Genomic DNA, 26,131 nt, shown 5'->3' with positions numbered 1-26,131 from the left:
GTAGGGACAAAATTTGAACTTGCGGTAAGTTGCTAAATTGAGAGAGGACAAATTACAAAAGATAAGACAGAAGCTAAGGGGTGTTGACTAGTAGCAACTGATGTCAGGCAAGTCTACATTTGACACATGGGAGTCGATCAAAGACCATGTGATCAGAGTTCAAGATCAAGGCCAGCAGTAAGGATAAGAATAAGGATGATAAGGTAATGGAACAAGGGTGACCCAAGAGAGTCAGGAAGAAAAAGCGTGGAACAGTACAGCACAAGAACAGGCTCTATGGCCCAAAATGATGAGTGAATCAATCAAATGGCAACTAAACTAATCCCTTCTGCCCATACGATGCCCATATCCTTCCATTTCACTCACATTCATGTATCTATCTAAACACCTCTCAAAAATCTCTAATGTATCTGCCTCTACCACCATCCCAGGCAGCGCATCTCAGGCACCACCAGTCTGTGTAAAAAAAAAAGTTGCTCTTCATATTTTCCTTGAACTTACCCCCTCTCACCTTAAATTCATGCCCTTTGGTATTATTAAGCATTTCAACCCTGGGAAAAAGATACTGCCCATCTACACCTCTCATAACCATACAAACCTCTATTAGGTGTCCCTTCAGCGTTCGCCATTCCAGAGAAATTAACTCACGTTTATACAACTCTCATTACAGCATATGCCCTCTATACCTTTTTTCTGCACCTAAACTTTTGACTTTTAATCTCAATGCCCTGACCAATAAAGGCAAGCATACCATATACCTTACCCACCCCATCAACCTGTGTAGCTACTTTCAGGTAGCAATGAACTTGAACCCCAAGATCAACACCGACTTGCCCTTAACTTACTGTCTCTTTACATTGATCTACCAAGTTGCAACACTTAACATTTGACCGGGTTAAATTCCATCTGCATTTTTCTGCCCATATCTGCATCTACATCCCGCTGCATTCTTTGACAATCTCCTACATTGTCCATACCACCATCAATCTTTGTATCATTCTCAAACTTATTAAACCACCCATCCACATTTTCATCTGGGTCAAAGAACATAGATTAGATTAGATTATGAGGACACTCAGTCCTCGTTTATTGTCATTTAGAAATGCATGCATTAAAAAAATGATACAATGTTCCTCCAGAAAGATATCACAGAAACACAAGACAAACCAAGACTAAAACTGACAAAACCACATAATTATAACATATATTTACAACAGTGCAAAGCAATAGCGTAATTTGATAAAGAGCAGACCATGGGCACAGTAAAATGTCTCAAGTCCCGATAGCCCCATCATCTCACACAGACGGTAGAAAGGAGAAACTCTCCCTGCCATGAACCTCCAAGTGCCGAAAACTTGCCAATGCATTGGAAGCACCCGACCGCAGCCGACTGAGTCCATCCGAAAACTTCGAGCCTCCAACACCGAGCACCAACCTCTGCAAGCGCTTCGACCCCGCCCCGGCAGCCAAGCAACAAGCAAAGCCAAGGACTCAGGGCCTTCCCCTCCGGAGATTCTGGATCACACAGTAGCAGCGGCAGCGAAGCACGCATTTCAGAAGTTTCACCAGGAGTTCCTCCATGCTCTCACGTCTGTCTCCATCAATATCACCACCGGAGTGGCCGCTGCGAGCTGCGTCATGCCGCCATCTTCTCCTCCCTCCTCCCATAGCAGCATAGAAACAGGCCATTTGGCACATCTAGTCTATGCTAAACTGAACTATTAAATGTGTCTAGAGTTGTACCCAGACTGTAGCCATCCATATCCCTCTCATCCATATACCTATCCAAATTTCTCTTAAATGTTGAAATCAAACCCACATCCAGCTCGTTCCACACTCACCACCCCGAGTTAAGAAGTTCCCCCTCATGTTCCTCTTAAACACTTCACCTTTAACCCATGACCCCTAGTTGTAGTCTCACCTCAGTGGAAAAAGCATGTTTGCATATACCCTATCTATACCCCTCTTAATTTTGTATACCTCTATCAAATCTTCCCTCAATCTTCTACATTACAAGAAATGAAGTCCTAATTTAGTCAACCTTTCCCTATAATTCAGGTCCTCGGTCCTGGCACATCGTTATAAAATTTTATCTGCACTTTGAATCTTAATGTCATCTTTCCTGTAGGTAGGTGACCAGAAATGCACAATACTCCAAATTACGCCTCACCAACAGCTTGTACAACTTCAACATAACATCCCAACTCCTCTACTGAATGCTTTGATTTATGAATGCCAATGTGCCAAAGCTCTCTTTACAACCCTATTAACCTGTGATGCCTCTTTCAAGGAATTATGGATATGTAATCCCAGATCCCTCTGTTCTACTACACTCCTCAGTGCCCTACCGCTCACTGTGCAAGTCCTACCCTGGTTTGTCCTCCTAAAGTGCAATACATCACACTTATCTGCATTTAATTCCTTCTGCCATTTTTGAGCCCATTTTTCATTTTATATACAGGAGTACAGATCCCTGCTGAACACCACTAATCACAGACCTCCAGCTAGAATAAATTGCTTCGACCCCTACCCAATGTCTAATATAACCAAGGCAGTTCTGAATCCAAATGGACAAGTCACCATGGATCCTATACATCTAAATCTTCTTGATGACCTTCCAATGAAGGACCTTGTCAAACACTCCTAAGATCCACGTGGGCAACATCCACAGCTCTGCCTTCATCAATCATCCTCATCATCTCATCAAAAAACTCAATCAAGTTAGTAAGACATGGCTTACCCTGCACAAAGCCATGCTGGCTCTCCCTAATTAAGTCATAATTTTCCAAATGCTCATAACTCCTATCCCTAAGAAATATTTCCAAAACTTCCCTATTCCTGATGTGAGACTCACCACCCTATAGTCTCCAGGATTATCCATGGTTCCCTACTTGAATAATGGAACAACATTAGCTACTCGCTAGTTCTCTGGGAACTCACTTATGGCTACAGAGAACATGAAGATATTGGCCAAGGCCCTAGCAATCTCTTCACTTGCCTCTCTCAATAACCTGTGGTATAACCCATCAGGCCCTGGGGACTCAACCACTTTCATGCTCTTTAAGAGACCCAATACTACCTCCACCTTCATCTCAGAATGCCCTGACACATTAATACACTGAACACTGATCTTCCATGTCCTTCTCCTTGCTCATTAAGAACTTCATCCACATCCTTTACACCCAAGCACATGTTTCCTCTTTTATCCTTGACTGGTCCTACTCTCTCCCTAGTTATCCTCCTGCTCTTAAAGTATGTATAGAATGCCTTGAGATTCTCTTTAATCCTACTTGCCAATGTCTTTTTGATCCCCTCCTGACCTTCCTAATTCCTTCTTAGTTCTTTTCTGGCTTTTTTTTAAATAATCCTCAAAGGCTGTTTGATTTTAGCTTCCTAAGCTTTACATACTTTTCTTGACTAAATTCGTCACCTCCCTCAAAATCCAAAATTCTCTTACCTTGCCATCTTTGTCCTTCCTTCTCACTAGACCATTCTGTCCTATACTCTATGCAGTGGTCTTTAAACATGCTCCACATGTCAGACATGGACATGTCTGAAAACAACTTCCCAATTAACTCTCTCCAGTTCCTGCTTAATGCTCTGATGATTTGCCCTCCAATTCAACTCCCTCCCACAAGGTCTATACTTACTCTTATCTACAGCTATCTTATAACTTGAATGTGTTCTGTTCCCCAACTGCTCACCCACTGAAAGGTCAGGCACCTGGCCAGGCTCGTCACTCAACACTAGGTCCAGTACAGCCCCTATTCTTGTTGGACATCTACATATTGATTTAAGAAACCTTTCTGGATGCACCCCATCTAAACTTTTTACATTAAGAAGGTGCCAGTTTATATTTGGGAAGTTGAAGTCCCCCATGACAAAAACTATATTCTTTTTTTTTAAAAAACACCTTTCTTTAACCTTGCTGTTCCTCAATGTCATGGTGGCTTTGGGAGGTCTGCAGTATAATCCCAGAGTGATTGCACCCTTCCAATCTTTTCGTTCTACCCCATGTAGACTCTGGACGAACCTGTGTACAGCTCCCCCCGCCCCTCTATCTTTCACCTCCCCCTCTATTTTTTACTAATACACTGAAACCCTGGGACATTAAGCACCCATTTCTATCCCTCTCTCAACCAAGTCTCTGTACTGGCCAAATCAGCATAGCTCCATGTTCAATAAATATATTAGGATTCATTCTGGGATTATGAAATTAGGGATAGCATAATTACAGATTACATAAATGAGAACCACGAAATAAAACCTATACACACCCTAGCTTCTAAATGATACTTTGTGGCTAGTGAAATCAATCACTGGGTGTGGGACATCTTCTGTCCCGTTGAAACTACAAGGGAAGAAGACATATGAATGTTTCTGCTATTAACATATTATTAAAGGTGTATCCCTGCCACTTAAGGCCCAGTTCAGCATAATTATGGCTTCTTCCCCCTTTCTTTCTAGTCCCCTTTTCCATAGATGCATAGATCTGTTGAGTTACTCCAGTATTTTGTGTGTGTGTTTATGACAGATCTGTTTTGTCAGTTAACTTTCTGGTTAGGTCAATATTCATGGAGCCATCCTTCAACAGTGCAACAAAAAAGATATATTTTGACTGTAAACACGAGAAAATCTGCAACACACACAAAATGCTGGTGGAACGCAGCAGGCCAGGCAGTATCTTATTTTCACCATGAATGTCCAGTCCCTATATACCTCCATCCCCCACCAGGAAGGTCTCAAAGCTCTCCGATTCTTTTTGGATTCCAGACCTAACCAGTTCCCCTCTATCACCACTCTCCTCCGTCTAGCGGAATTGGTCCTTACTCTGAATAACTTCTCCTTTGGCTCCTCCCACTTCCTCCAAACTAAAGGTGTAGCCATGGGCACCCGTATGGGTCCCAGCTATGCCTGCCTTTTTGTTCGCTATGTGGAACAATCCATGTTCCAAGCCTATTCTGGTATCACTCCCCCACTTTTCCTTTGCTACATCGACGACTGCATTGGTGCTGCTTCCTGCACACATGCTGAGCTCATTGACTTCATCACCTTTTCCTCCAACTTCCATCCTGCCCTCAAATTTACCTGGTCCATTTCCAACACCTCCCTCCCCTTCCTTGATCTCTCTGTCCCAATCTCTGGAGACAGCTTATCTACTGATGTCTACTATAAGCCCACGGACTCTCACAGCTACCTGGACTGTTCCTCTTCCCACCCTGTTACTTGTAAAAATGCCATCCCCTTCTCTCAATTGCTCCGTCTCCGCTGCATCTGCTCTCAGAATGAGGCTTTTCATTCCAGGACGAAGGAGATGTCTTCCTTTTTTAAAGAAAGGGACTTCTCTTCCTCCATCAACTCTGCTCTCAAACACATCTCTCCCATTTCACGCACATCTGGTCTCACCCCATCCTCCCACCACCCCACTAGGGATAGGGTTCCTCTTGTCCTCACCTACCAACCCACCAGCCTCGTGTCCAACATATAAATCTCCGTAACTTCCGCCATCTCCAACGAGATCCCACCACCAAGCACATCTTTCCCTCCCCCCATTCTGCTTTCCCCAGAGATCGCTCCCTACGCGACTCCCTTGTCCATTCATCCCCCCATCCCTTCCCACCAATCTCCCTCCTGCACTTATCTTTGTAAGCAGAACAAGTGCTACACCTGCCCTTACACTTCCTCCCTCACCACCATTCAAGGCCACAGACAGTCCTTCCAGGTGAGGCGACACTTCACCTGTAAGTCTGCGGGTGTGATATACTGTGTCCGGTGCTCCTGGTGTGGCCTTCTATATATTGGTGAGACCCGACGCAGATTGGGAGACCACTTCGCTGAACACCTACGCTCTATCTGCCAGAGGAAGCAGGATCTCCCAGTGGCCACACATTTTAATTCCACGTCCCATTCCCATTCCAGTATGTCAATCCATGGCCTCCCCTACTGTCGAGATGAAGCCACATTCAGGTTGGAGGAACAACACCTTATATTCCAACTGGGTAGCCTCCAACCTGATGGCTTGAACACTGATTTCTCTAACTTGCGTTAATGCCCCTCCTCCTCTTACCCCATCCCTAATTTATTTTTATTTTTTTCTCTCTCTCTTTACCTCTCCCAACAACTCCTTGCCTATTCTCCATCTTCCTCTGGTGCTCCCCTCCCCCTTTCTTTCTTCCAAGGCCTTCCGTCCCATGATACTCCCCCTTCTCCAGCCATGTATCCCTGTTGCCAATCAACTTCCCAGCTCTTGCTTTCATCCCTCCCCCTCCTGTCTTCTCCTATCATTTCAGGTCTCCCCCTCTCTCTTTCAAATCTCTTACTATCTCTTTTTTCCATTAGGCCTGACGAAGGGTCTCGACCCAAAATGTCAACTGTACTTCTTCCTATAGATGCTGCCTGGCCTGCTGCGTTCCACCAGCATTTTGTGTGTGTTGCTTATATTTTGACTGACTTAAGTTGTACTCAAAGACTTTTGGAACAGACACCAGTAATGAATATTCAGAGTATTTCTACTAATTGAGATATGCTAGCATTGTAAATTTGTAATTCTGTAAATTTACTTCACTATATGCAAAATGTTCAAGCTAATTAGGTGATTGCAGCAATTGAAGAGTTTGTAAAGTATTCATAGAATCATAAAACAGAAATCTACAGCACATTACAGGCCCTTCAGCCCACAATGTTGTGCCAACCATGTAACCTACTCAAGAAATTACCTAGAATTACCCTACCACATAGCCCTCTATTTTTCTATGCTCCATCTATCTAGCTTAGAGCCTCTTAAAAGACCCTATTGTATCCACCTCACCACTATCGCTGGCAGAGCATTCCACATACCCACCACTTTGTGTAGAAAAAAATAACTTACCTCTGACATCCTCCTTGTACCTACTTCCAAGCACCTTAAAACTATGCCCCCTCATGTTAGCTATTTCAACCTTGGGAAAAAGCCTCTGGCTAGCCACACAATCAATGCCTCCCATCATCTTATACAGGTGTCCTCCCCCTTTCCAACATTCGCTTTACGAAACCTCACTGTTACAAAGACCTACATTAGTTAGCTGTTTTCGCTAACAGAAGGTGTTTTCACTGTTACAAAAAAAAGGCAGCGCGCGGGAAAAGCAGTACGCAAAAAAAGGCAGCACGCGAAAAAAAGCAGCATGCGCCCCGAGCAGCTGCTCTCCCCCGGATTCGGAACAACATCCTCGCCAGCATTGCTTAAACACATGCCTGTGAGCAGCTGTTAACTAGATGCTAAGGTATCGGAAAAGCCTGAAAGAGCTCGTAAGGGTGTTACACTTAGCATAAAACTAGACATAATTAAGCGTTTCGATCATGGTGAACGAAGGAAGGACAAAGTGGTTTAGCTTGTGGAAGTTTACGAAGATGATGTTGAAGAGGTTTTGGCATCCATGACCAAGAACTGATAGATGAAGAGCTGATGCAATTGGAAGAGGAAAGGATAACAATCAAAACCGAATGCAGTAGCGAACGGACCGAAAGTGAAGCCGTCCAGGAACTGAACGTGAAGCAACTGCGTGAGATTTTCGCTGCAATGATAAAGTACGACTTTAATTTTGAAAGGGTACGTCGGTTTAGGGCATATTTGCAAGATGGTTTGAGTGCTTTCAAAGAACTGTATGACAGAAAAATTTGCGAGGCTCAGCAGTCAAGCATACTGTCGTTTTTCAAGCCTTCCACATCAGCGACAGCAGACGACGAACCTCGACCTTCCACATCGAGGCGGGCAGTCATAGGAGAAAATGAGCTGCCTGCCCTAATGGAAACAGACGGCGATGAGATGCCACCCAGTGTCCCACCACCCCAACCCCCCAGGCTGCAGATACCAATTTGCGGAGAATGCAGCGGTAGCCAGGAGGCACACAACACATCTTTAAGAAAAAAGCCGAAATAGACAAGCTAATAATTAGATTGCATCGCCTCTGATCTGGGCCAACAATCACATGCTGGGCAGCACCTAGTTAATTAGCTTGTTTATTTCGGCTTTTCTTCTTAAAGATGTGCTGTGTGCCTCCTGGCTACTGCTGTACCGCTGCATGCTTCGTGGATTGGTACCGGGTCGCTGCCCGGAGGGTGGGGGCCACGGCACCACCCTAACCTCCAACGACTCAGCCTAACAAACCATCATCAGTGTGCTCGACGCTGTCTTTCCGATTCCCATAAGTGATACTACACTGTACATACATTATGTCGACTTTATATCGGCTGTGTATTTTTACATGTTATTTGGTATGGTTTGGCAGCTTCATAGCTTAAAGGTTACCGGAGAGAGTGTTTTGCCAACAGCGCTTGCGTGAAATTTTCTGCCGAGAGCACTTGCGCCGTGTTTCTGCCGAAAGCGCTTACGTGAGATTTTCGCTACAGAGAACAGTGCAAGCAATGATTGTGGAAAAGTATTTCTACTTTATATAGGCTGTGTATTTATCATATCATTCCTGTTTTTACTATATGTTACTGTTATTTTAGGTTTTATGCGTTATTTGGCATGATTTGGTAGGTTATTTTTGAGTCTGCAAACGCTCACGAATTTTTCCCATATAAATAAATAGTAATTGCTTCTTCACTTTACAACATACCGGCTTATGAAACGTTTCATAGGAACGCCCTTACCTTCGGATGGCGGGGGAAACCTGTACACCTCTATCAGGTCACCTCTCATCCTCTGTCACTCCAAGGAGAAAAGGCCAAGTTCAACAACTCCAGCACATCGTCCTGCTTAATATAATGTCCGCTATAAATTATCCCCGCAACTGCCAAGGTCCTTTTCACTGGTGAATACCGAAGCAATGTATTAATTAAGTACCTCTGCTACCTCCTCCGGCTCCATGCAAGTTTCCACTATTGCACCTGATTGGTCCTATTCTCACACAGCTCATTCTCTTGCTCTTCACATACATGTAGAATGCCTTTTGGGGTTTTCCTTAATCCTGCTCGCCATGGCCTTCTCATGGCCCCTTCTAGCACTCCTAATTTCATTCTTGAGCTCCTTCCTGGCAGCCTTGTAATTTTCTAGAGCTCTAACAGTACCCAGTTTCTTGAACCTTTCGTAAGCTTTTCCTTCCTAAACTAAATTTTCTACATCCTTTGTACACTGTTTCTTTTACCCTGCCATCCTTTCTCTGCCTCAGTGGAACATACCTATGCAGAACGACATGTAAATATTCCCTGAACATTTGCCAGATTCCTGCCATGTATTTCCCTGAGAACATCTGCTCCCAATTAATATTCCCAAGTTCCTGCCTAATAGCATATTTCCCCTACCCTAATTAAACATTTTCCTGAATTGTCTGCTCCTATCCTTCTCTAGCACTATGGTAAAGGAGACAAACTTGTGATCACTACCTCCAAAATGCACTCCCACAGAGAAATCTTACACCTGACCAGGTTCATTTCCCATTACCAGATCAAGTACAGCCTCTCCTCCAGTTGGCATGTCTAAATATTGCATCAGGAAACCTTCCTGAACACACCGAACAAACTCCACCCCATCTAAACCCCTTGCTCTAAGGAGATGCCAGTCAATATCAGGAAAGTTAAAATCACCCACATCAATCCTATTATTATTGCACTGTTCCAGAGTCGGCCTCCCTATCTGCTCCTCAATGTCTCTGTTGCTATTGGGGTAGGGTCCTATAAAAATCACCCAGTAGAGTCATTGCCCCTTCCTGTTTCTGACTTCCACTCACGATCACTCAGTAGACAATCCCTCCATGACTTCCTCCTCTTCTGCAGCTGTGATACTATCCCCAATTAGCAATGCCACTGCCCCACCTCTTGCCTCCCTCCCTATCCCTTTTGAAACACTTAAGGCCCGGCACATTCAGTAGTCATTCTTACCCCGAGACATCCAAGTCTCTAATGGTCACAACATCATAGTTCCACATACTGATCTATGTTCTAAGTTCATCTGCCTTCTTTATAATACTCCTTACATTAAAATAGACACATTTCAAACCATCTGGCTGAGTGCACCCTTACTCTATCATCTGCTTTTAATTCCTCACAAACTGACTCTACTTGTGCACCAACCACCCCATCTTCTGCCTCTTCACTTCAGTTCCCGCTGCCGCCCCCCCAATCTAATTTAAACCCTCCCCAATAGCATTAGCAAACCTCACTCCCAGGATATTAGTTCCCCTCCAGTTTAGGTGTAACCCGTCGCACTTGTACAGGTCACTCCTCCCCCAGAAAAGGTTCCAATGATCCAAGAACTTGAAACCCTGACCCATCTCCTTCATCTGCACTATCTTCCTGTTCTGACCTTCCCCAGCTCATGGCACTGGGATTAATCTGAAGATTACAACTTTGGTGCTGATGCTCTTCAACCTCCTTCCTAACTCCCTAAACCTACTATGCAGGACCTCTACCCCTCTCCTGCCTATGTCATTAGTACCAACATGTACCACGACCTGTGGCTGCTCAGCCTCCCCTTCAAGAATATTCTGCACCCGCTCAGAGATATCCTGGACCCTCGCACCCAGGAGGCAACACACTATCTTGGCGTATCTTTTGCTGCCGCAGAATCTCCTATCTGTCCCCTTAACTACTGAGTCCCCAATGATTATTGCTCTGCCTGACTTCACCCTATCCTTCTGAGGCTCAGAGCCAACCACAGTGATATTGGTCTAGCTGCTGCTGCATTGCCTAGATAGGTCATCCCCTCAGCGGTATTCAAAAGGGTATATCTGCTGCTGAGGGAAATGGCCACAGGTGACCCTGCACTGACTTCTTTCTCCCTTTACCTCTCTTGGTGTTCCCCGAATTCTGCACTCTGGGTGTAACCACCTGCTCAAAAGTCGTATCTATTAAACGCTCTGCCTCCCAGATGATCCCCAGTTCATCCATCTCCAGCTCCTTAATGCGGCCTTTCATGAACTGGAGTTGGCTGCACTTCCCGCAAGCATAGTCATCAGGGAGACCATCAGGTTCCATGAATTCCCACATCCTACAGGAGGAGCATTCCACTACCATATCTGCCATCCTGTCTGCTCTGTACAATGGCCAACCAAGACCAAATCTTCTAACCTGCGTCTCTGGCCTCAGCCTCTTCTCATCAAAGCCTGACACTCAGACTCTCACTGCTGGCCCACTCCCAACAATGGCCATCCCACTTATACTTTTATTTACTTAGAAGAGCTCTATTCCTGCCACTGATTGGGCCTCCAGAATATCCAAACACCTGCAAAGCTCTTCTTTTATTCAAGCTTCAATGACCTGCTAGTAACCTCCTCAAAGGAGGCGCAATCCCACCGCTGATTGGGCCTCCAGAATGTCTGAATGCCTGCGAAGCTCTCCATTTGTTCTGGCTTTGCCGACTGCGAGTACTCTCCTCAAAGTGCTCTGTTACCACCGCTGATTGGGTCGCTGGCCTCTGAAAACGATCTTAAACATGTCAGGAGAGTGAGATTCTTTTGGGCTCCTTGACACTCACACTCTAGAGAAAGTTCACTGTATGAAAAGACCTTTATATTTCCCAGTTACAGTTTTTGTGTGGATCAGTTTTAAGCAGTCACAACAACATAAGGTTTAGGAAGTTAAAATCAGACTTGGCCTGTACGGAGTACAAAGAAAGCAGGAAAGTATTCAAGCAGGCACCTTGGATGCCAAACAACGCTATAAATTGTCTTTTGCCAGCAGAACCAGGAAAATCCCTAGGTATTTTAGGCTTACTTTAAGAGAAAGAGGAAAATTATTGAGAGGCTAGGCCCACTCAAGCATTAAAGGAAGGAGCGGGTGTTTTGAGCCAGTAAGTGGCATTAGATAATTACTTTTTGTCAGTATTTACCAAGACGGATTTCCAGGACAGTGAAGACAATAGTGAGGTATGCTAATGTTACAACATTTTGAGATTAAGGAGGAGGTAGTACTTGGTCTTCTGAAGAGCATTAAGGTGGACAAATCCTCATGGCCTAACAACAAGTATCACAATATTTGATTAGGGAGCTTAAGGTAAAGGAACCCTGAGGAGAAAATGATCATAATATGAATGAATTCACTTTGCAGTTTGAGAGGAAAAGATAAAAGTTAGATGCTTCAATAGTACAAGTTGAATATAATTCTGAGTAAAGGGAACTACAGAAGTATGTGAGAGGAGTTGGCCAAAGATGATTGAAAAAGGATACCAGCAGGGATGATGGAAAAACAGCAATGAGCAGAGTTTCTGGGGACAATTCAGAAGCCAAAGGATAGATTCATCCCAAAGATGAAAGGGAGGATGATGCAACCATGGCATACAAGGGAAGTCAAAGACAGCATAAAATGCAAAAGGGCATATAATATAGCAAATATTAGTGTGAAGCTTTTAAAATCCAGCAGTAGGCAAGTAAAAAAAAAAGCCACAAGGAGAGAAGATGAAATATGAAGATAAGCTAGTCAATAATATATAAGAGGATACCGAGAGTTTTTGCAGATATACAAAGAATAAAGGAAAGGCAACAGTGGATATTGACCACTGAAAAGTGATGCTGAAGAGGTAGTAATGGAAAAGGTAGTAAAAGAAATAGATGAACTTAACAAATATTTTACATGTCTTCACGGTGGAAGACACTAGCAGTAAGCCAGAAATTTGAGAGCACCAAGGGGCAGAAGTGATTGTTGTTGCTATTACGAAGGAGAAGGATTTTTGGAAGCTGCATGGTCTGAAGATAGATAATCAACTGGACCAAATGGAAAACATCCCAGGGTTCTGAAAGAGGTTGTTGAAGGGATTGTGGAGGCATTAGTAATGATCTTTCAAGGATCACTAGATCTGGAATGGTTCCAGAGGACAGGAAAATTGCAGATGTCACTCCACTCTTTCAGGAGGGAGGGAGGCAAAGGAAAGGAAATTATAGGTCAGTTAGCCTGACTTCAGATGCTGCAGTCCATTACTAAGGATGAAGTTTCAATGTGCTTGGAAGCAGATGACAAAACAGATTAAAATCAGCATGGTTTCCTTAAGGGGAAACCTTGCCTGACAAATCTGTTGGAATTATTTGAGGAAATAACAAGCAGGATAGATGATGGTAAGTCAGTGGATGTTGTTTACTTGGATTTCAGAAGGTCTTTGATAATGAGCAGCATATGAGGCTGCTTAGTAAGAATGCATGGTATTACAGGAAAGATACTAGTTTGGATAGAGGAGGCAAAGGGTGAGAACAAAGGAGGCTATTTCTGGTTGGCTGCCAGTGACTAAGTGTTCTACAGAGGTCAGCGTAGGGACCACTTTTCAATCACATTATGTCAATGATTTGGATGATGGAATTGATGGCTTTGTGGCCAAGTTTGCAGTCGATACAAAGATAAGTGGAGGGGCAGGTAGTGTTGAGAAGCAGGGAGTCTACAGAGGAAAATGGGCAATGAAGTGGTAAATCAAATAGTGTGTAGGGAAGTGTATGATCTCACACTTTATTATAAGGAATAAAGGCAAATCTATTTTATAAACAGGGAGAAAATTTTTAAAAATCAGGTGTCCAAAGGGATTTGAGAGTCCTTGTGCAAGATTCCCCAAATGTTAACTTGGAGGTTGAGTCTGTGGAAAGGAAAGGAAAGCAAATGCAATGTTAGCATTCATTTCGAGAGGACTAGAATACAAGAGCAAGGATGGCATGCTGAGGGTTTTCAAGGAACTGGTTACACCGCATTTGGAATATTGTGAGCAGTTTTGGGCTCCTTATCTATGCAAAGATATGCTGGCATTGGAGAAGGTCCAGAGGAGGTTCACAAGAATGATTCCATGAATGAAAAGGTTGATGTACAAGGAGCATTTGATGACTCCACACCTGAACTTGCTGGAATTTAGAAGAATGGGGGGGCGGGGGGGGGCAGATCTCAGTGAAACCTATCAAATGTTGAAAGGATGTGGAGAGTATGTTTCGGATAATGAGCGAGTCTAGAACCAGATGGCACAGCCTCAGAATAGTGACATCCATTTAGAACAGAGATGAGAAGGAATTTCTTTCGTCTGAAGGCAGTGAATCTGTGGAAATCATTGCCACAGAGAGCTGTGGAGACCAAGTCACTGGGTATTTAAAGGAGAGGTTAATAGGTTCTTGATCAGTCAAGCATCAAGGATTATGGTAAGAAGGCAGGGGAATGCGGATGAGAGGGACAATTCAGCCATGATGGAATAGCAAGCTCAATGGGCTGAATAGCCTAATTGACAAAGATCTTTTGTGCCCTCACTAGTTAACAGGTAAAGTTCCAGAGGAATGGACAGCAGCAAATGTTGTTCAAGAAAGAAAATCCGTGTAATTACAGGGCAGTAAGTTTAATGTTAGTGGTAGAGAAGCTACTGAAGAGGATACTGAGGAATAGGATTTATGCACATTTGGAGAGATATAGCCTGCTTAAGGACAGTCAGCATGGTTTTATGTGGATTAGATTCAACTCCCAAATTTGAGATTTTTTTGAAGAAGTGACAAAGGTGTTTGAGGTAAGACAGTGGATGCAACCAACATGGACTTCAGTAGGGCATTTGAGAAGATCCCTCAAAGGTAGGTGGATTCAGAAGACAGAGATGCAAGGGATCCAAGGTGAATTCAAAACTGGCATACTCAAAATACACAACAGGAGTGAAAGGATTTTATTCTGGCTGGAGCTGCAAATGGATCATGGGGTCAGGTCCTTAGTCGACTGAAGTGGATAAAGTGGGCAAGGTGGAAGGCATGCTTGTCTTCATTGGAAGAGGTATTCAGTATAACATTAAGGAAGTCGTGCTGCAGCTATACAAAACATTAAATCAGATCACACTTGGGAGTATTCTGTGCAGTTCAGATTACCTCCCTCAGAGGAAGGATGTGGAGATTGTGGAAAAAGATGCAGAAGTTTACCAGAATTAGAGGGTATGACCTATAACGGGTATAGATTGGATTATTTTGAGTATTCTCCCTGGACCACAGGAGGCTGAGGGGAGACCTGACAGAGGTAAGATAATAGAAAGGCTTAGATAGTGTAGATGGTCAAAATCTGCTCCCCAGGGTAGAAATGTCCAACACCAGAGTAATATTCTCATTTAAAAGCGATGAGGGGAAAGAATCGGGCAGTTCGGTGAGGTTTAAGGGCTTTTTTAAGATAGATACTTGAATATGAAACAAATGGAGTGATACGAATCATAAACAGGAACACAGTTACTATAATCAGCATCAAAATCGGCATAACATCATGGGCCAAATGCTACAGTGCAGCATTGTCCTACATCTTAAAGGGAGAAGAAGGTGCAGTAGTGATGGGGACTCAACAGTCAGAGGAGGTTCTGTTGACATGAATGGGACACCAGAATGGTATGTTGCATCCCAGGTACTAGTATTGCATCCACGGCATTTTGGAGGGGGAGAAAGAGCAGCCAGATGTCTTGGTACACATTGGTACCAACGACACAGGAAGGAAAAGCAAAGAGGTCCCAAGAACTAGAGAGTTAGACAAAGCCAAGGAGGACGATCTCCAGGATTGTAATTTCTGGATTGCTATCTGTGCCACGCACAGTGAGGATAATATGGCAAATTAATGTGTGGCTGAGAAGCTGGTCCAGGGGTCCAGGTTCTTGAATCACTGGGACCTCTTCTGGGGGAGGTATGACCTGTACAAAAGTGATGGGCTGCTCCTGAACCCAAGAAAAACCAGCATTATCATAGAATATAGAAAACTTACTGCACAATACAGAACCTTTGGCCCACAATGCTGTGCCAAACATGTACTTACTTTAGAAATTACCTCGGGTTACCCATAGCCCTCTATTTTTCTAAGCTCCATGTACCATGGTCAGGTTTATTAGAGCTGTTCAGGAGGATTAAACTAATTTGCCAGCGGGGTGGGAACCAGAGTGAAGGGACTCAGGACAGGACAGATGGTAAAAAAGTGAAGATAGCAGGCAGTTACGATGATAGGACAAAATTGAAGACAACAGTGAGTATCAATGCATTAGCGATGCAGAATCAAAAAGGATAGTAAATACAGTACTCAAAGTATTATATGTCAATGCATGGAGAACCTGAGATAAGGTGGATGATCTTGTTGCACTATTACAGATTGACAGGTATGATGTTGTGGCCATCACTGTACCATGGCAGAAGGATGGTTGTAGTTGGGAACGGAATGGCCAAGATGACACATTGTACTGGAGGGATAGGAAGATAGACAGAAGGGGGTGGCGTGCTAGTAAAGAATGGCATCAAGTCAGTAGTAAGATGTGACACAAGATCGGAAGATGTTGAATCCTTGTGGGTTGAGTTAAACTGTAAGGGGAAAAAGTCCCTGATGGCAGTTGTATACAGGCCTCCCAACAGTAGTTGGGATGTTGATCACAGATTACAATGGGAAATAGAAAAGGTGTGTCAAAAGGGCAATGTTATGATAGTCATGAGAGATTGTAACATGCAGGTCGATTGAGAAAATCAAGTTGGTAATGGATCTCAAGAGAGTGAGTTTGCTGAATGGCTATGAGATGGCTTTTTAGAGCAGTTTATCATTGAGCCTACTAGGGGGATCAGCTATACTGGATTGGGTGTTATGTAATGAACCAGAGGTGATTAGGGAGCTTAAGGTAAAATAACCCTCAGGAAGCAGTGATCACAACATGATTGAGTTCAACTTGAAATTTGATAGGGAGAAAGTAAAGTCTGACATAGCAGTATTTCAGAGGAGTAAAGGAAATTACAGTGTTATGAGAGAGGAGCTGGCCAAAATAAATTGGAAGAAGATGCTGGCAGGGATGACAGCAGAGCAGCAATGGTGAGTTTCTGGGAAAAATGAGGAAGGCACAAGACAGATGTATTCCAAAAAACGAAGAAATACTCAAATGACGAAATAGTACAACTGTGGCTGACAATGGAAGTCAAAGCTAATGTAAAAGCAAAAGAGAGGACATACAAAAAAGCAAAATTAAGTGGGAAGATAGAGGATTGTGAAGCTTTTAAAAGCCTACAGCAGACAACCCCAATGGGCGGACCGCGGGCCAGGGTCTGGACCGCGAGAATCCATTGGCACTTACGTGAACACACCTGTCATAACATGTAAATAAAGCACGCGCTGCTCCAATTTATTTTAACCTTATCCCAGACCGTACACTTGACCTACGCCCCCGTAGAGTGCGCAACCTACCGTGCGCTCTCTACAGTCCTCGACTAGACAGTGGCACGCACCAGCTACCTGCCTGACATCTAAGAAGCGAATCTGTAATCTAAGCAAATTGTTATCAGCAGTAAGTCACGGACCCTAAACCAAGAACAACACGGCCTGCGCGAAAAAGCGCAAAGTCGACCAGGAAAACTGTCAGTTCAAATCTGACTGGACTGATCAGTTTTATTTTATTTTACCAGACCATGCCAAAGTTAAACTGACATGCTTAATATGCATGCAGTCCGTAGCTGTCCGCAAATCAGAAAATCTAAAGCGGCACTTCAGCACTATGCATGCTGCCAGTTTTAATGCCAACTAACCTGCAAAATCAGATCAACGCAAACAAAAAAATTGCAAACATGATAACATCATACAAGCACTCCATTTCTACTAAGTCAATATCTGCACAAGAGAGCGCAACAGCTGCATCATTGCATGTGTCATGGAATCATGCCAAAGCTAAGAAACCATTCGCTGATGCCGAGTTGATTAAAACGTGTGCTAATGATACGGTTGGCGAAGTTTTTAAGTCAAGATGAAAAAACCAAGAAAACGGTTGTGGAGCTATTAAAGACGGTGCCATTGTCGGCTATCAAGACCCAGGACAGAAACAGACTCCCCAATGCACATCTTGGCCAATGCCTCAGGATTGCCACAACAGAATATAGGCCCGACATCAGAGGGATTACCTCATCCCGTCGCTGTCACTTCTCTCACTGATTGGTGAGTGAATCAATTTAATTTTTGTTCATTTGTCAATCTTATTGTTGTATAATAAAATTGTGGTATTGTGGCAGGATACTTGGTAGTCTGGAGGAGCAAAGGGATCTGGGGGTACATGTCCACAGATCCCTTAAAATTGCCTCACAGGTAGATAGGATAGTTAAGAAAGCTTACAGGATGTTAGCTTCCATAAGTTGAGGGATAGAGTTTAAGAGTCGAGGTAATGATGCAGCTCTATAAAACTCTGGTTAGGCCACACTTGAAGTACTGTGTCCAGTTCTGGTCACCTCACTATAGGAAGGATGTGGAAGCACTGGAAAGGGTACAGAGGAGATTTACCAGGATGCTGCCTGGTTTAGAGAGTATGCATTATGATCAGAGATTAAGGGAGCTAGAGCTTTACTCTTTGGAGAGAAGCAGGATGAGAGGAGACATGATAGAGGTGTACAAGATATTAAGAGGAATAGATAGAGTGGACAGCCAGCACCTCTTCCCCAAGGCACCACTGCTCAGTACAAGAGGACATGGCTTTAAGGTAAGGGGTGGGAAGTTCAAGGGGGATATCAGAGGAAGGTTTTTTACTCAGAGAGTAGCTGGTGCGTGGAATGCACTGCCTGAGTCAGTGGTGGAGGCAGACATACTAGTGAAATTTAAGAGGCTACCAGACAGGTATATGGAGGAATTTAAGGTTGGGGGGGGGGTTATATGGGAGGTAGGGTTTAAGGGTCGGCACAACATTGTGGGCCGAAGGGCCTGTACTGTGCTGTACTATTCTATGTTCTATGTAGAGTCGGCTAAGAGGAAGGCAAATGCAATGTTGGCATTCATTTCACGAGGTCTAGATTATACAACAAATGGGTGTGATGCTGAGGCTTTGTAAGATGCTGGTGCAGCCTCAACTTGAGTATTGTGAACAGTTTTGGGCTCCTCATCTAAGAAAAGAGATCCTGGCATTGGAGAAGGTTCAGAGGAGGTTCACAAAGATGATTCCAGGAATAAAAAGGGTCATCATATGAGGAACATTTGATGGCTTTGGGTTTGTACTCGCTGGAATTTAGAAGGATGCGGTGGGTTCGCTTTGAAACCTTTCGAATGTTGAAAGGCTTAGACAGAGTGGACAAAGGATGCTTCCCATGGTGGGGGAGTCTAGGACAAGAGGGCACAGCCTCAGGATAGAAGAGCATCCATTTCAACCAGATGAGGAGAAATTTCTTAGCTAGAGGATGGTGAGTTTGTGGAATCTGTTACCAAAGGCAGCTATGGAGGTCAGGTCATTGGATGTATTTAAGACAGAGACTGCTAGGGTCTTGATTGGACATGGCATCAAAGGTTACAGAGAGAAGGCTGGGAAGTGGGGCTATGGAGGGGAAAAGCGGATCAGCCATGACTGAGTAATGAAGCAGACTTGATGGGCCAAATGGCCTAATTCTGCTCCTATGACACAGTCTTATATCCTTTGGCAACCTTCTAGGCAATTCACAACACCACTAATCTTGTAAGTTAAATTTTAGGGCTTTATTGTCATTGCTCAGGACTATGAAATTAAGGTTCAACTCCATTCAGTGCAAAACAGCATACTAGTGTAATACCCTGATTCACATCGTTACTACTTTGCTGTAGCAATTCCATTTAGCAGCTCTGTTCTGCTTTCAGCCTGTTTGGGTTATTGTTGAAGATAAGGGATGATGTGGAATGTATGCTGTCCAATTAGCTGGAGGTTTTCTTGGTGAGGGGCAATAAGGTTGGTCTTGGACTTTTGTTCAAAAGGAAATTAAGAGAAAAGATGCTGGGGAGAACCAGTCATAGCATACGATCCGGTGGGAGACCTGTTTGTTCGAGATGGATTGCAAGTGACGTTCGGAAGGTGATGTGGATGTTCACGCTGACCAAGGGCCCAGCGTGTTAGTGACAGAGAAGTTCAAGATGAGCTCCAACTTGTGCACATTTGACTGTTTAATTAGAATGGGCCCTTTTCTTTCTGTTATTCTTTACGAACCTTTTAGTTAAGATTCATAAATATAATTCCACCAAACATATGAAGTGTACTGGCTGTTATATCGTGGCACTAATTTGTAAAGGGTAGCAAATTACACAACATCCACCCAAACCAGGGTCTGAGGTGGGATGAGCCATCTCAATCTCACGAGTTTGGTGGGACTTGACAGTGTCTTCCCTAGACTTACACAGCTAAGGAAACCAGTGTGTTTCACTGGCAATTCAGTTAATAAAAACACAATGATTAGAATTGAAATAATGGCCAAGTTATTTAGAATCACATCTAAGTTATAACTGAATCAAAAACAAACAAATTTTTAAAAAGTGGTTGTTCCATTCAAATATTGTACACGCCTATGCCCATTTTATAAAATATAACTAAATATAAATAGCATCAAGGATTAAAGCTGAAACTTTAAAAAACCCAAGAGCTCTGAAATGAAAGGAAGGTAGCTGCCCCATTTAAACCTAAACACTGCATATGCCCATGTATTGCACTTAGAGATTGTCCATGGTGCCTGTTGACTGTGGGTGGGTTGGGTGGCATTGTTCAGTTGCACAACAGCCCCGGGGAAAAAAAACCACTGTGTTTCAGTCTGGATGTCTGTGTAGAGATGTTTCTGTATCTCCTGCCAAATGGTTGGAGATTGAATAGACGATAATTGGGATGGGATGAGTCCATCACAAAGTTGCGAGCCCGCCGTAGACAGTGTGATTTGTAGATGGTTTCCATATCTGGTAGATGTATCCCAGTGATGTTCTGTGCAGTCCTGATCACTCGTTGAAGTTCTTTCTGGTTGATCTTGTTGCAGTTAGTGTACCACATTGTAATCATATCTCCCAAGATAGTACGCTGAGCCTTCCCTACTATCAAGGAGGTCCAAGAGAGCTCCTCTGTGATGTTCACTCCCAAGAACTTAAAGCTGCAGATCCTTTTTACTGCTTCCCTATTTATAAGTAATGAAGCTTCTTGATTTCTTGAAGTCGATAATCATTTAAAATTTTTGATGCTGAGTGAAAGGTTATGGTCATTGTACATTTCAGACTGTTTCTGCATCTTCCCCCCCCCGCCCCCAAATATGCCGTTTTCTAGTTATTTGCAATTAATCCAATCATTGTGGAGTCAACTGCAAATATGATGAAGAAGTTGGTGGCATAAGCAAGGGCACAGTCATGGATGAGAAGCGTGTAAAGGAGTGGTGCACCAGTGTTCAGAGTCAGGGAGGTTGATGTGCATTTGTCTGTCTGGGTGTGATTTGTAAGGAAGTCCAGAGTCCAGTTGCAGATTGATGTACTGAATCCCAGATTGTGTAGTTTAATGGTCAACTCGTTGGGAGAATGGTGTTGAAGGAAGAACTGTCAACAAAAAGCATTCTGTGTAGGCATCCTTATGCTCCAGGTGTACCAGTATGTCAAGGAAAGCAATGGAGATAGCGTTCTCGTTGATCTGTTTGCCTTATAGGCAAATTGGTGCAGGAACACAGTAGCAGGGATGGTATTCTTAATGTGGGACATAACTAGTCTCTCCAGGCATTTGGCAGCTATGGGGTGGGTGTGAATGCAACTGCTTTGTAATCATTGAGGCATGTTACCGTTGACTGCTTAAGGATTGATATGATGGTTCATGTTTTGAAGCATGCAGGGACCACAGCAAGGGAAGAGAGAGATTATAGATTTCAGTAAAAACCTCTGCCAACTGGTCAGTACAGTCTCCAAGGACCCGCTCGGGTATGTCATCTGGCGTGTGTTGATACTGTGGAGAGTACGTCTCACCTTATGTGTGCTCAATGTCAGCGCTGTGTCCTCCTCGTGTCAAGGCCTTCATCAACTGTTCATTGTTGTGCCTGTCAAACCGAGCAAAGAAGTTGTTTAGCTCCTCAGCTAGCATGGTGTCGCTGTTTGCAGGGAAGGAGTTCTTTCCTCTATAGTCAGTGATGGACCTGATGCATTTCGCACGCATCGGGGGTTGGTCCCATTACTGAAGTGTGTCTATCTGTTGCTTGAATCTGTACTTCAGTTTTAATGTCTCTTTAAATGCTGGACCTGGCTTCAACTTATGCTGCAGTGTCACTGGATCTGTTAGCAGCATCCCGAGCCTGAGTAGGTTGCGGACTTCGCTGTTCATCCATGGCTTCTGATTCGGGAAGACAAGGATGTTTTTAAAAATCGCTGGTGACATTGTCTACACGGTATTTGATAAAGTGCAAGACCGTGGTGGCATATTCCTCCAAGTCAGGGGTTCCCATCCTGGGGTCCACTGACACCTTGCTTAATGGTGTTGGTCATGGCATAAAAAAGGTTGGGAACCCCTGCTTTAAGTCAATTCCTGAATCATGCATTGCTTGGCATGCAAATAGGTTCCAGTCTGTGCACTCAAAGCAGTCCTAAAGCAGTGAGATGGCTCCCTCAGGCCACTCTGTCACTATTTAGTTTTGCCTTCCTTATCACTGGTCCGTAGGCTAGGATTAGAAATAAAGACAGGTGGTCAGACAGTCCCAGGTGAGGGCATGGATAAGCCTTGTATGCGCCCACAATATCGGTGTGAACTGGTCCAGTGTATTGTCAGACAGTCCCAGGTGAGGGCATGGATAAGCCATGTGCCCACAATATCGGTGTAAACTGGTGCAGTGTATTGTTGCCCCTTGGGGTATTTCATATTCCAGCAAAATTTAGGGAATACTGTCTTAACATTGGTTTGATTGAAATCACAGGCTATGATGAAGGTACATCAGGGTGGGCAGACAGTTGCTTATTAGTAATATCTTACAGTTGTGCTAATGCTAACTTAGTGTTGGATTGTGCTGGGATATAGACTGATGTGATGTAAACAACTGTGAATTTGCTCAGCAGATGGCATAAGATATTCCAGGTTGGGACAGCAATGACTCACAATGATTTCAGAGTTCTTGCACTAGGCATTGTTAACATGAATGCATAAGCTACCACCTGATTTCTTACTGGAATCATGCCTTCTGTCAGACTGATAGCTCAATAGCTACACAGAGTACATTATGATCCAACTAAGTTTCAGTGAAGATCATTACACAGCAGTGTAGCAAATCCCTTTGCGTGGCAGGTCTCACTCAAATTTTATCCATTTTATTAGAGACCCGGTATGTTATCTACAAGCCTACCAGAATTTCGTCCAAATCTGAAGTATGTTATGAGTCTGAGATTTTCTTGTTCTACCATCTCTTCAGCCACTCAAACCAAATTTGTTCTGTGTTCCAATGAGTAGCCTCAAACTTAAAACATTAACTGCCACTTTTTTTCACAGTATTCTACCTTAGTTGCTAAGTGTTTACAGCATTTTTTAAAAAACATTTCCAACGTCCACAATTTTAATTTCCATTGGAAATAGGAACTTAAGTACTTCAAATACCTTCCTCAACACTCAGTAAGATAACGGCTGATGTGATCATTGTTCTATCTCCACGTTCCTGCCTATTTCCCATAAACCGTCAAAACCTTGGCCCTGAATGCAGTAAAACTCCAATAATTCACTAAAATTTTGCTCACCAGGCATCTGCTACATCCTCTCCAACTTACTTGGGCTCTGGTTCTCATGCTCTCTTTACACTTGAGTAAAGAGTAAAACAGGTAGTCTCTTTACTACTACCTACCATGAAGTATTGTTTTCAGTAAGAAAATGCATAATAACGCCGCGTATCAATAAAATGAACTTAAAAAGTATGAATACAAATACCATTCACCGGTCTGGAAAAGCCCGCCAGTCCGACACCAAAGTGCTGCCCCTACTGCATTAACGGAGTATTGATAGATTAACCACCGCAATTCCGCAAGGCAGAGAATTATCAATGTTTGCCTCCCTGGGGATGAAGCCCTTCCACCAGCCCCGCTCTACACCGCATGGTGGAGGCGACCACCCTCGCCCGGTCCGTGCGGGGGGGAGGGGTGTAGGAAGAGTTACCCGAAAGTGCTGGTCTCGGTACTGGCTCAGCTCCACGTGAGAGTCGCTGTTGAGGGCATTCAGCGATACTGACATAACTTCGGCTGGAAACGGATCCTTGCGAAAGTCGAAAAATAAACTCCGCCACGACGCTCGACCGACCGAAGATTCGGGAAGCCGGTCCCACACCAAACACGTCCGTGTGCTCACTGGCTCCTTACTAGTAGTTCCCGGATATGCATGCACAGGCTCAGCGGCAGTTTAATGAGCAATTACAGACGTATAGAAATAGCTGTTATGTGTGTGTTCCTTAAAACGATCCATTGCAAAGAAATTGGCAAATTGTTTCAAATCAGAACCGCATGGTCCCACGTGACTATCAAAGTGACGGACCGCCGCTGCCGATCACCGAGCGATCGATCGAGCATGGCAAGACAGTCGATACGGAGAGGTCGAGAGCCGCCGGTGAAGTTGGTGAGACCGCAGCCCCGGGCTCTGACATGGTTTTGCGAAGATTGCTGCTAATGTTGCTGAACAACGCTCAGCTGGTAGAGAAACTGTCGGAGACGCGGCCGATCCGGAGGGCGGCCCAGATCACCGTCTACGCTATCACGCGGCTCCAGCTGGGCAGCCAGGAGGCGGCCGAGCGGCTGAACCGCTCCGGTGCCCTTCGGCCCGGCACATTCGCCCGCAACCTCGGGGACCTGAGCCGGAGAGCGGCCCGGCTGAAGAACGCCTTGATGGGGGCCTCTGGGCAGAAGAAACAGAAGTAAACCAGGAGTCTTTCCGAGATCCCCAGTCAGTAGCTGGAGCAGGAACAAAGGTATCGTGGAAGGCTTTTCCGTTGGGAAGCAGAGCAGGAAAAAAACTGTCTCAGGAGAGCGCAGGACGTTTGTATGGATCTCGGTGTTCAACTTCTATCGCAACTTTTATCTCGACAAAGAGCCGGAAACAAGATTGAAATCGCCCGCCAGGCCAAATTATACACAGGACAACTTTCCTATGAAACAATATTGTGGTTTCACAATTTGTTTTGGTGTATATTTAAATACACTGAAGTGTAAATAATGACAACTCAAAATTATGCCACTGAACAGTTCTTATTGCATGCGATTAGAACAGTCATAGACGTGGTGCTGACCCATGTACACAATGATGTTACCGTATCCCCACCCCATCCACTCCCTCTACAGTCTACCTGCACTCTTAAGGACATTTTACTGTAACTAATTAACCTACCAGTCAGCTTGTCTCTGGGGTGTGAGCACTGATTTGAGGGGGGGTGGGGGTGAACTCACCTGGTCACAGAGAGAACATACAAACTCCACACAGCTGGCACCATAGGTCAGAATTCTACCTGGGTAACAGCACCAGTCTCTGCTACATTAATTAATCATGAAATAGTGAAACAGACAGTTTCAGTCAATTGTGTTCAGCCTATTGTACAGAAAATCTATATGGCAAAACTTTAAAAATTGACAATTTGTTCTATTTGTGTAATTCCAATGTAATTGACTTGGTAAATAAAGCAGCACACCCATTTAGGATCTATATTGAGAGAGAACTTTTTTGTTAGTGAGAAATCAACATGAATGTATGTGATCAATGAACTTGATTTTATATAATGCCAGCAACTCAATAAAATAATCCAGGACAATTTGTGATATTAACAAGTAATCAGATTAATCCTAATATTGTAGTTTTGGGAATGAACCAGATAAAAAGATATTGGGGTGAGAAACTGAAAGCTTGGTTGAAGAAGTAGACTTAATAACAGAAAAGATGGGGAAGGTCTATTGGAGCATTTCATCATTTAGGAGAATTGGCAACTTAAGGTATGAGCAATATTGCTGTTAATTAAGGATAATTTGTCTCCATTATGACGTAGACAAAGCAATCCAATCAATTTATTCCCATGTCATCTTGCTACTCCTCAATTTAATCTCACTTGCATGTCGAACGACTCACATTTTGATACCTCCGGTGTTCACCTACTTTAAAGAATAATATACTGTAACTGAATAAATCACATCTTTTCTATTTAAGAGGAAATCAAGAGTACCAAAAGGAAACCCACATGGTAACTGAACAAATTGCACATATACCTTATATATATATATATATTCCGTTCACATTTGTGCGTTCAGTTTATATCTGCTCATTCCTTTATTATTTTTTCCATATTGAAACACCTCTGGACATTAAATTTCATCTGCCATCTGGCCAATGATTCATCTGCTCTTTTTTGTTTCTCTTTAGTTTATTGGCATCCTCCTCTCAGCTCACAAAATACCCATCTTTGTTATCTACCAGTTTGGTGCCATGGTCACCAAAGCCCAAATTATTGAAGAAAGCCAGTTCTGGTACTGACCTGTGGTGTACTGTACA

At 43.7% G+C, this 26,131-nt stretch overlaps 2 protein-coding genes across 3 annotated transcripts in view; one reads left to right on the top strand and one right to left on the bottom strand.

Moving 5' to 3' along the window:
- The window catches only part of ncbp2 (nuclear cap binding protein subunit 2), a 33,266-nt gene extending 9,365 nt beyond the window's left edge, over positions 1–23,901 (bottom strand). The window contains exons 1-2 of one of the 2 annotated variants that reach the window (XM_063045540.1): positions 23,765–23,901; positions 21,607–21,677 (exon numbers count right to left, since the gene is read on the bottom strand). Coding sequence is in view for 1 of the 2 variants with exons in the window: in XM_063045539.1 (XP_062901609.1) it covers positions 23,765–23,839 (75 nt within the window). In the remaining variant the exon portion in view is untranslated. The remainder of the gene's footprint in view (positions 1–21,606; positions 21,678–23,764) is intronic. The other variant, XM_063045539.1, reaches the window with a different exon arrangement.
- A 204-nt stretch (positions 23,902–24,105) lies between these two features.
- Positions 24,106–25,502, top strand: ncbp2as2 (NCBP2 antisense 2 (head to head)). Its single transcript, XM_063045541.1, has one exon. It carries the CDS (start codon positions 24,106–24,108, stop codon positions 24,514–24,516), a length of 411 nt encoding a protein of 136 aa, XP_062901611.1. The 3' UTR covers positions 24,517–25,502.
- Positions 25,503–26,131: the final 629 nt, after the last annotated feature.

This window comes from Mobula hypostoma, chromosome 4 (assembly GCF_963921235.1).
Source record: "Mobula hypostoma chromosome 4, sMobHyp1.1, whole genome shotgun sequence".
Classification (NCBI taxonomy): Eukaryota; Metazoa; Chordata; class Chondrichthyes; order Myliobatiformes; family Myliobatidae; genus Mobula; species Mobula hypostoma.
Note: the sequence above shows the minus strand (reverse complement) of the source record. Positions and strands in the feature narration are given on the sequence as shown.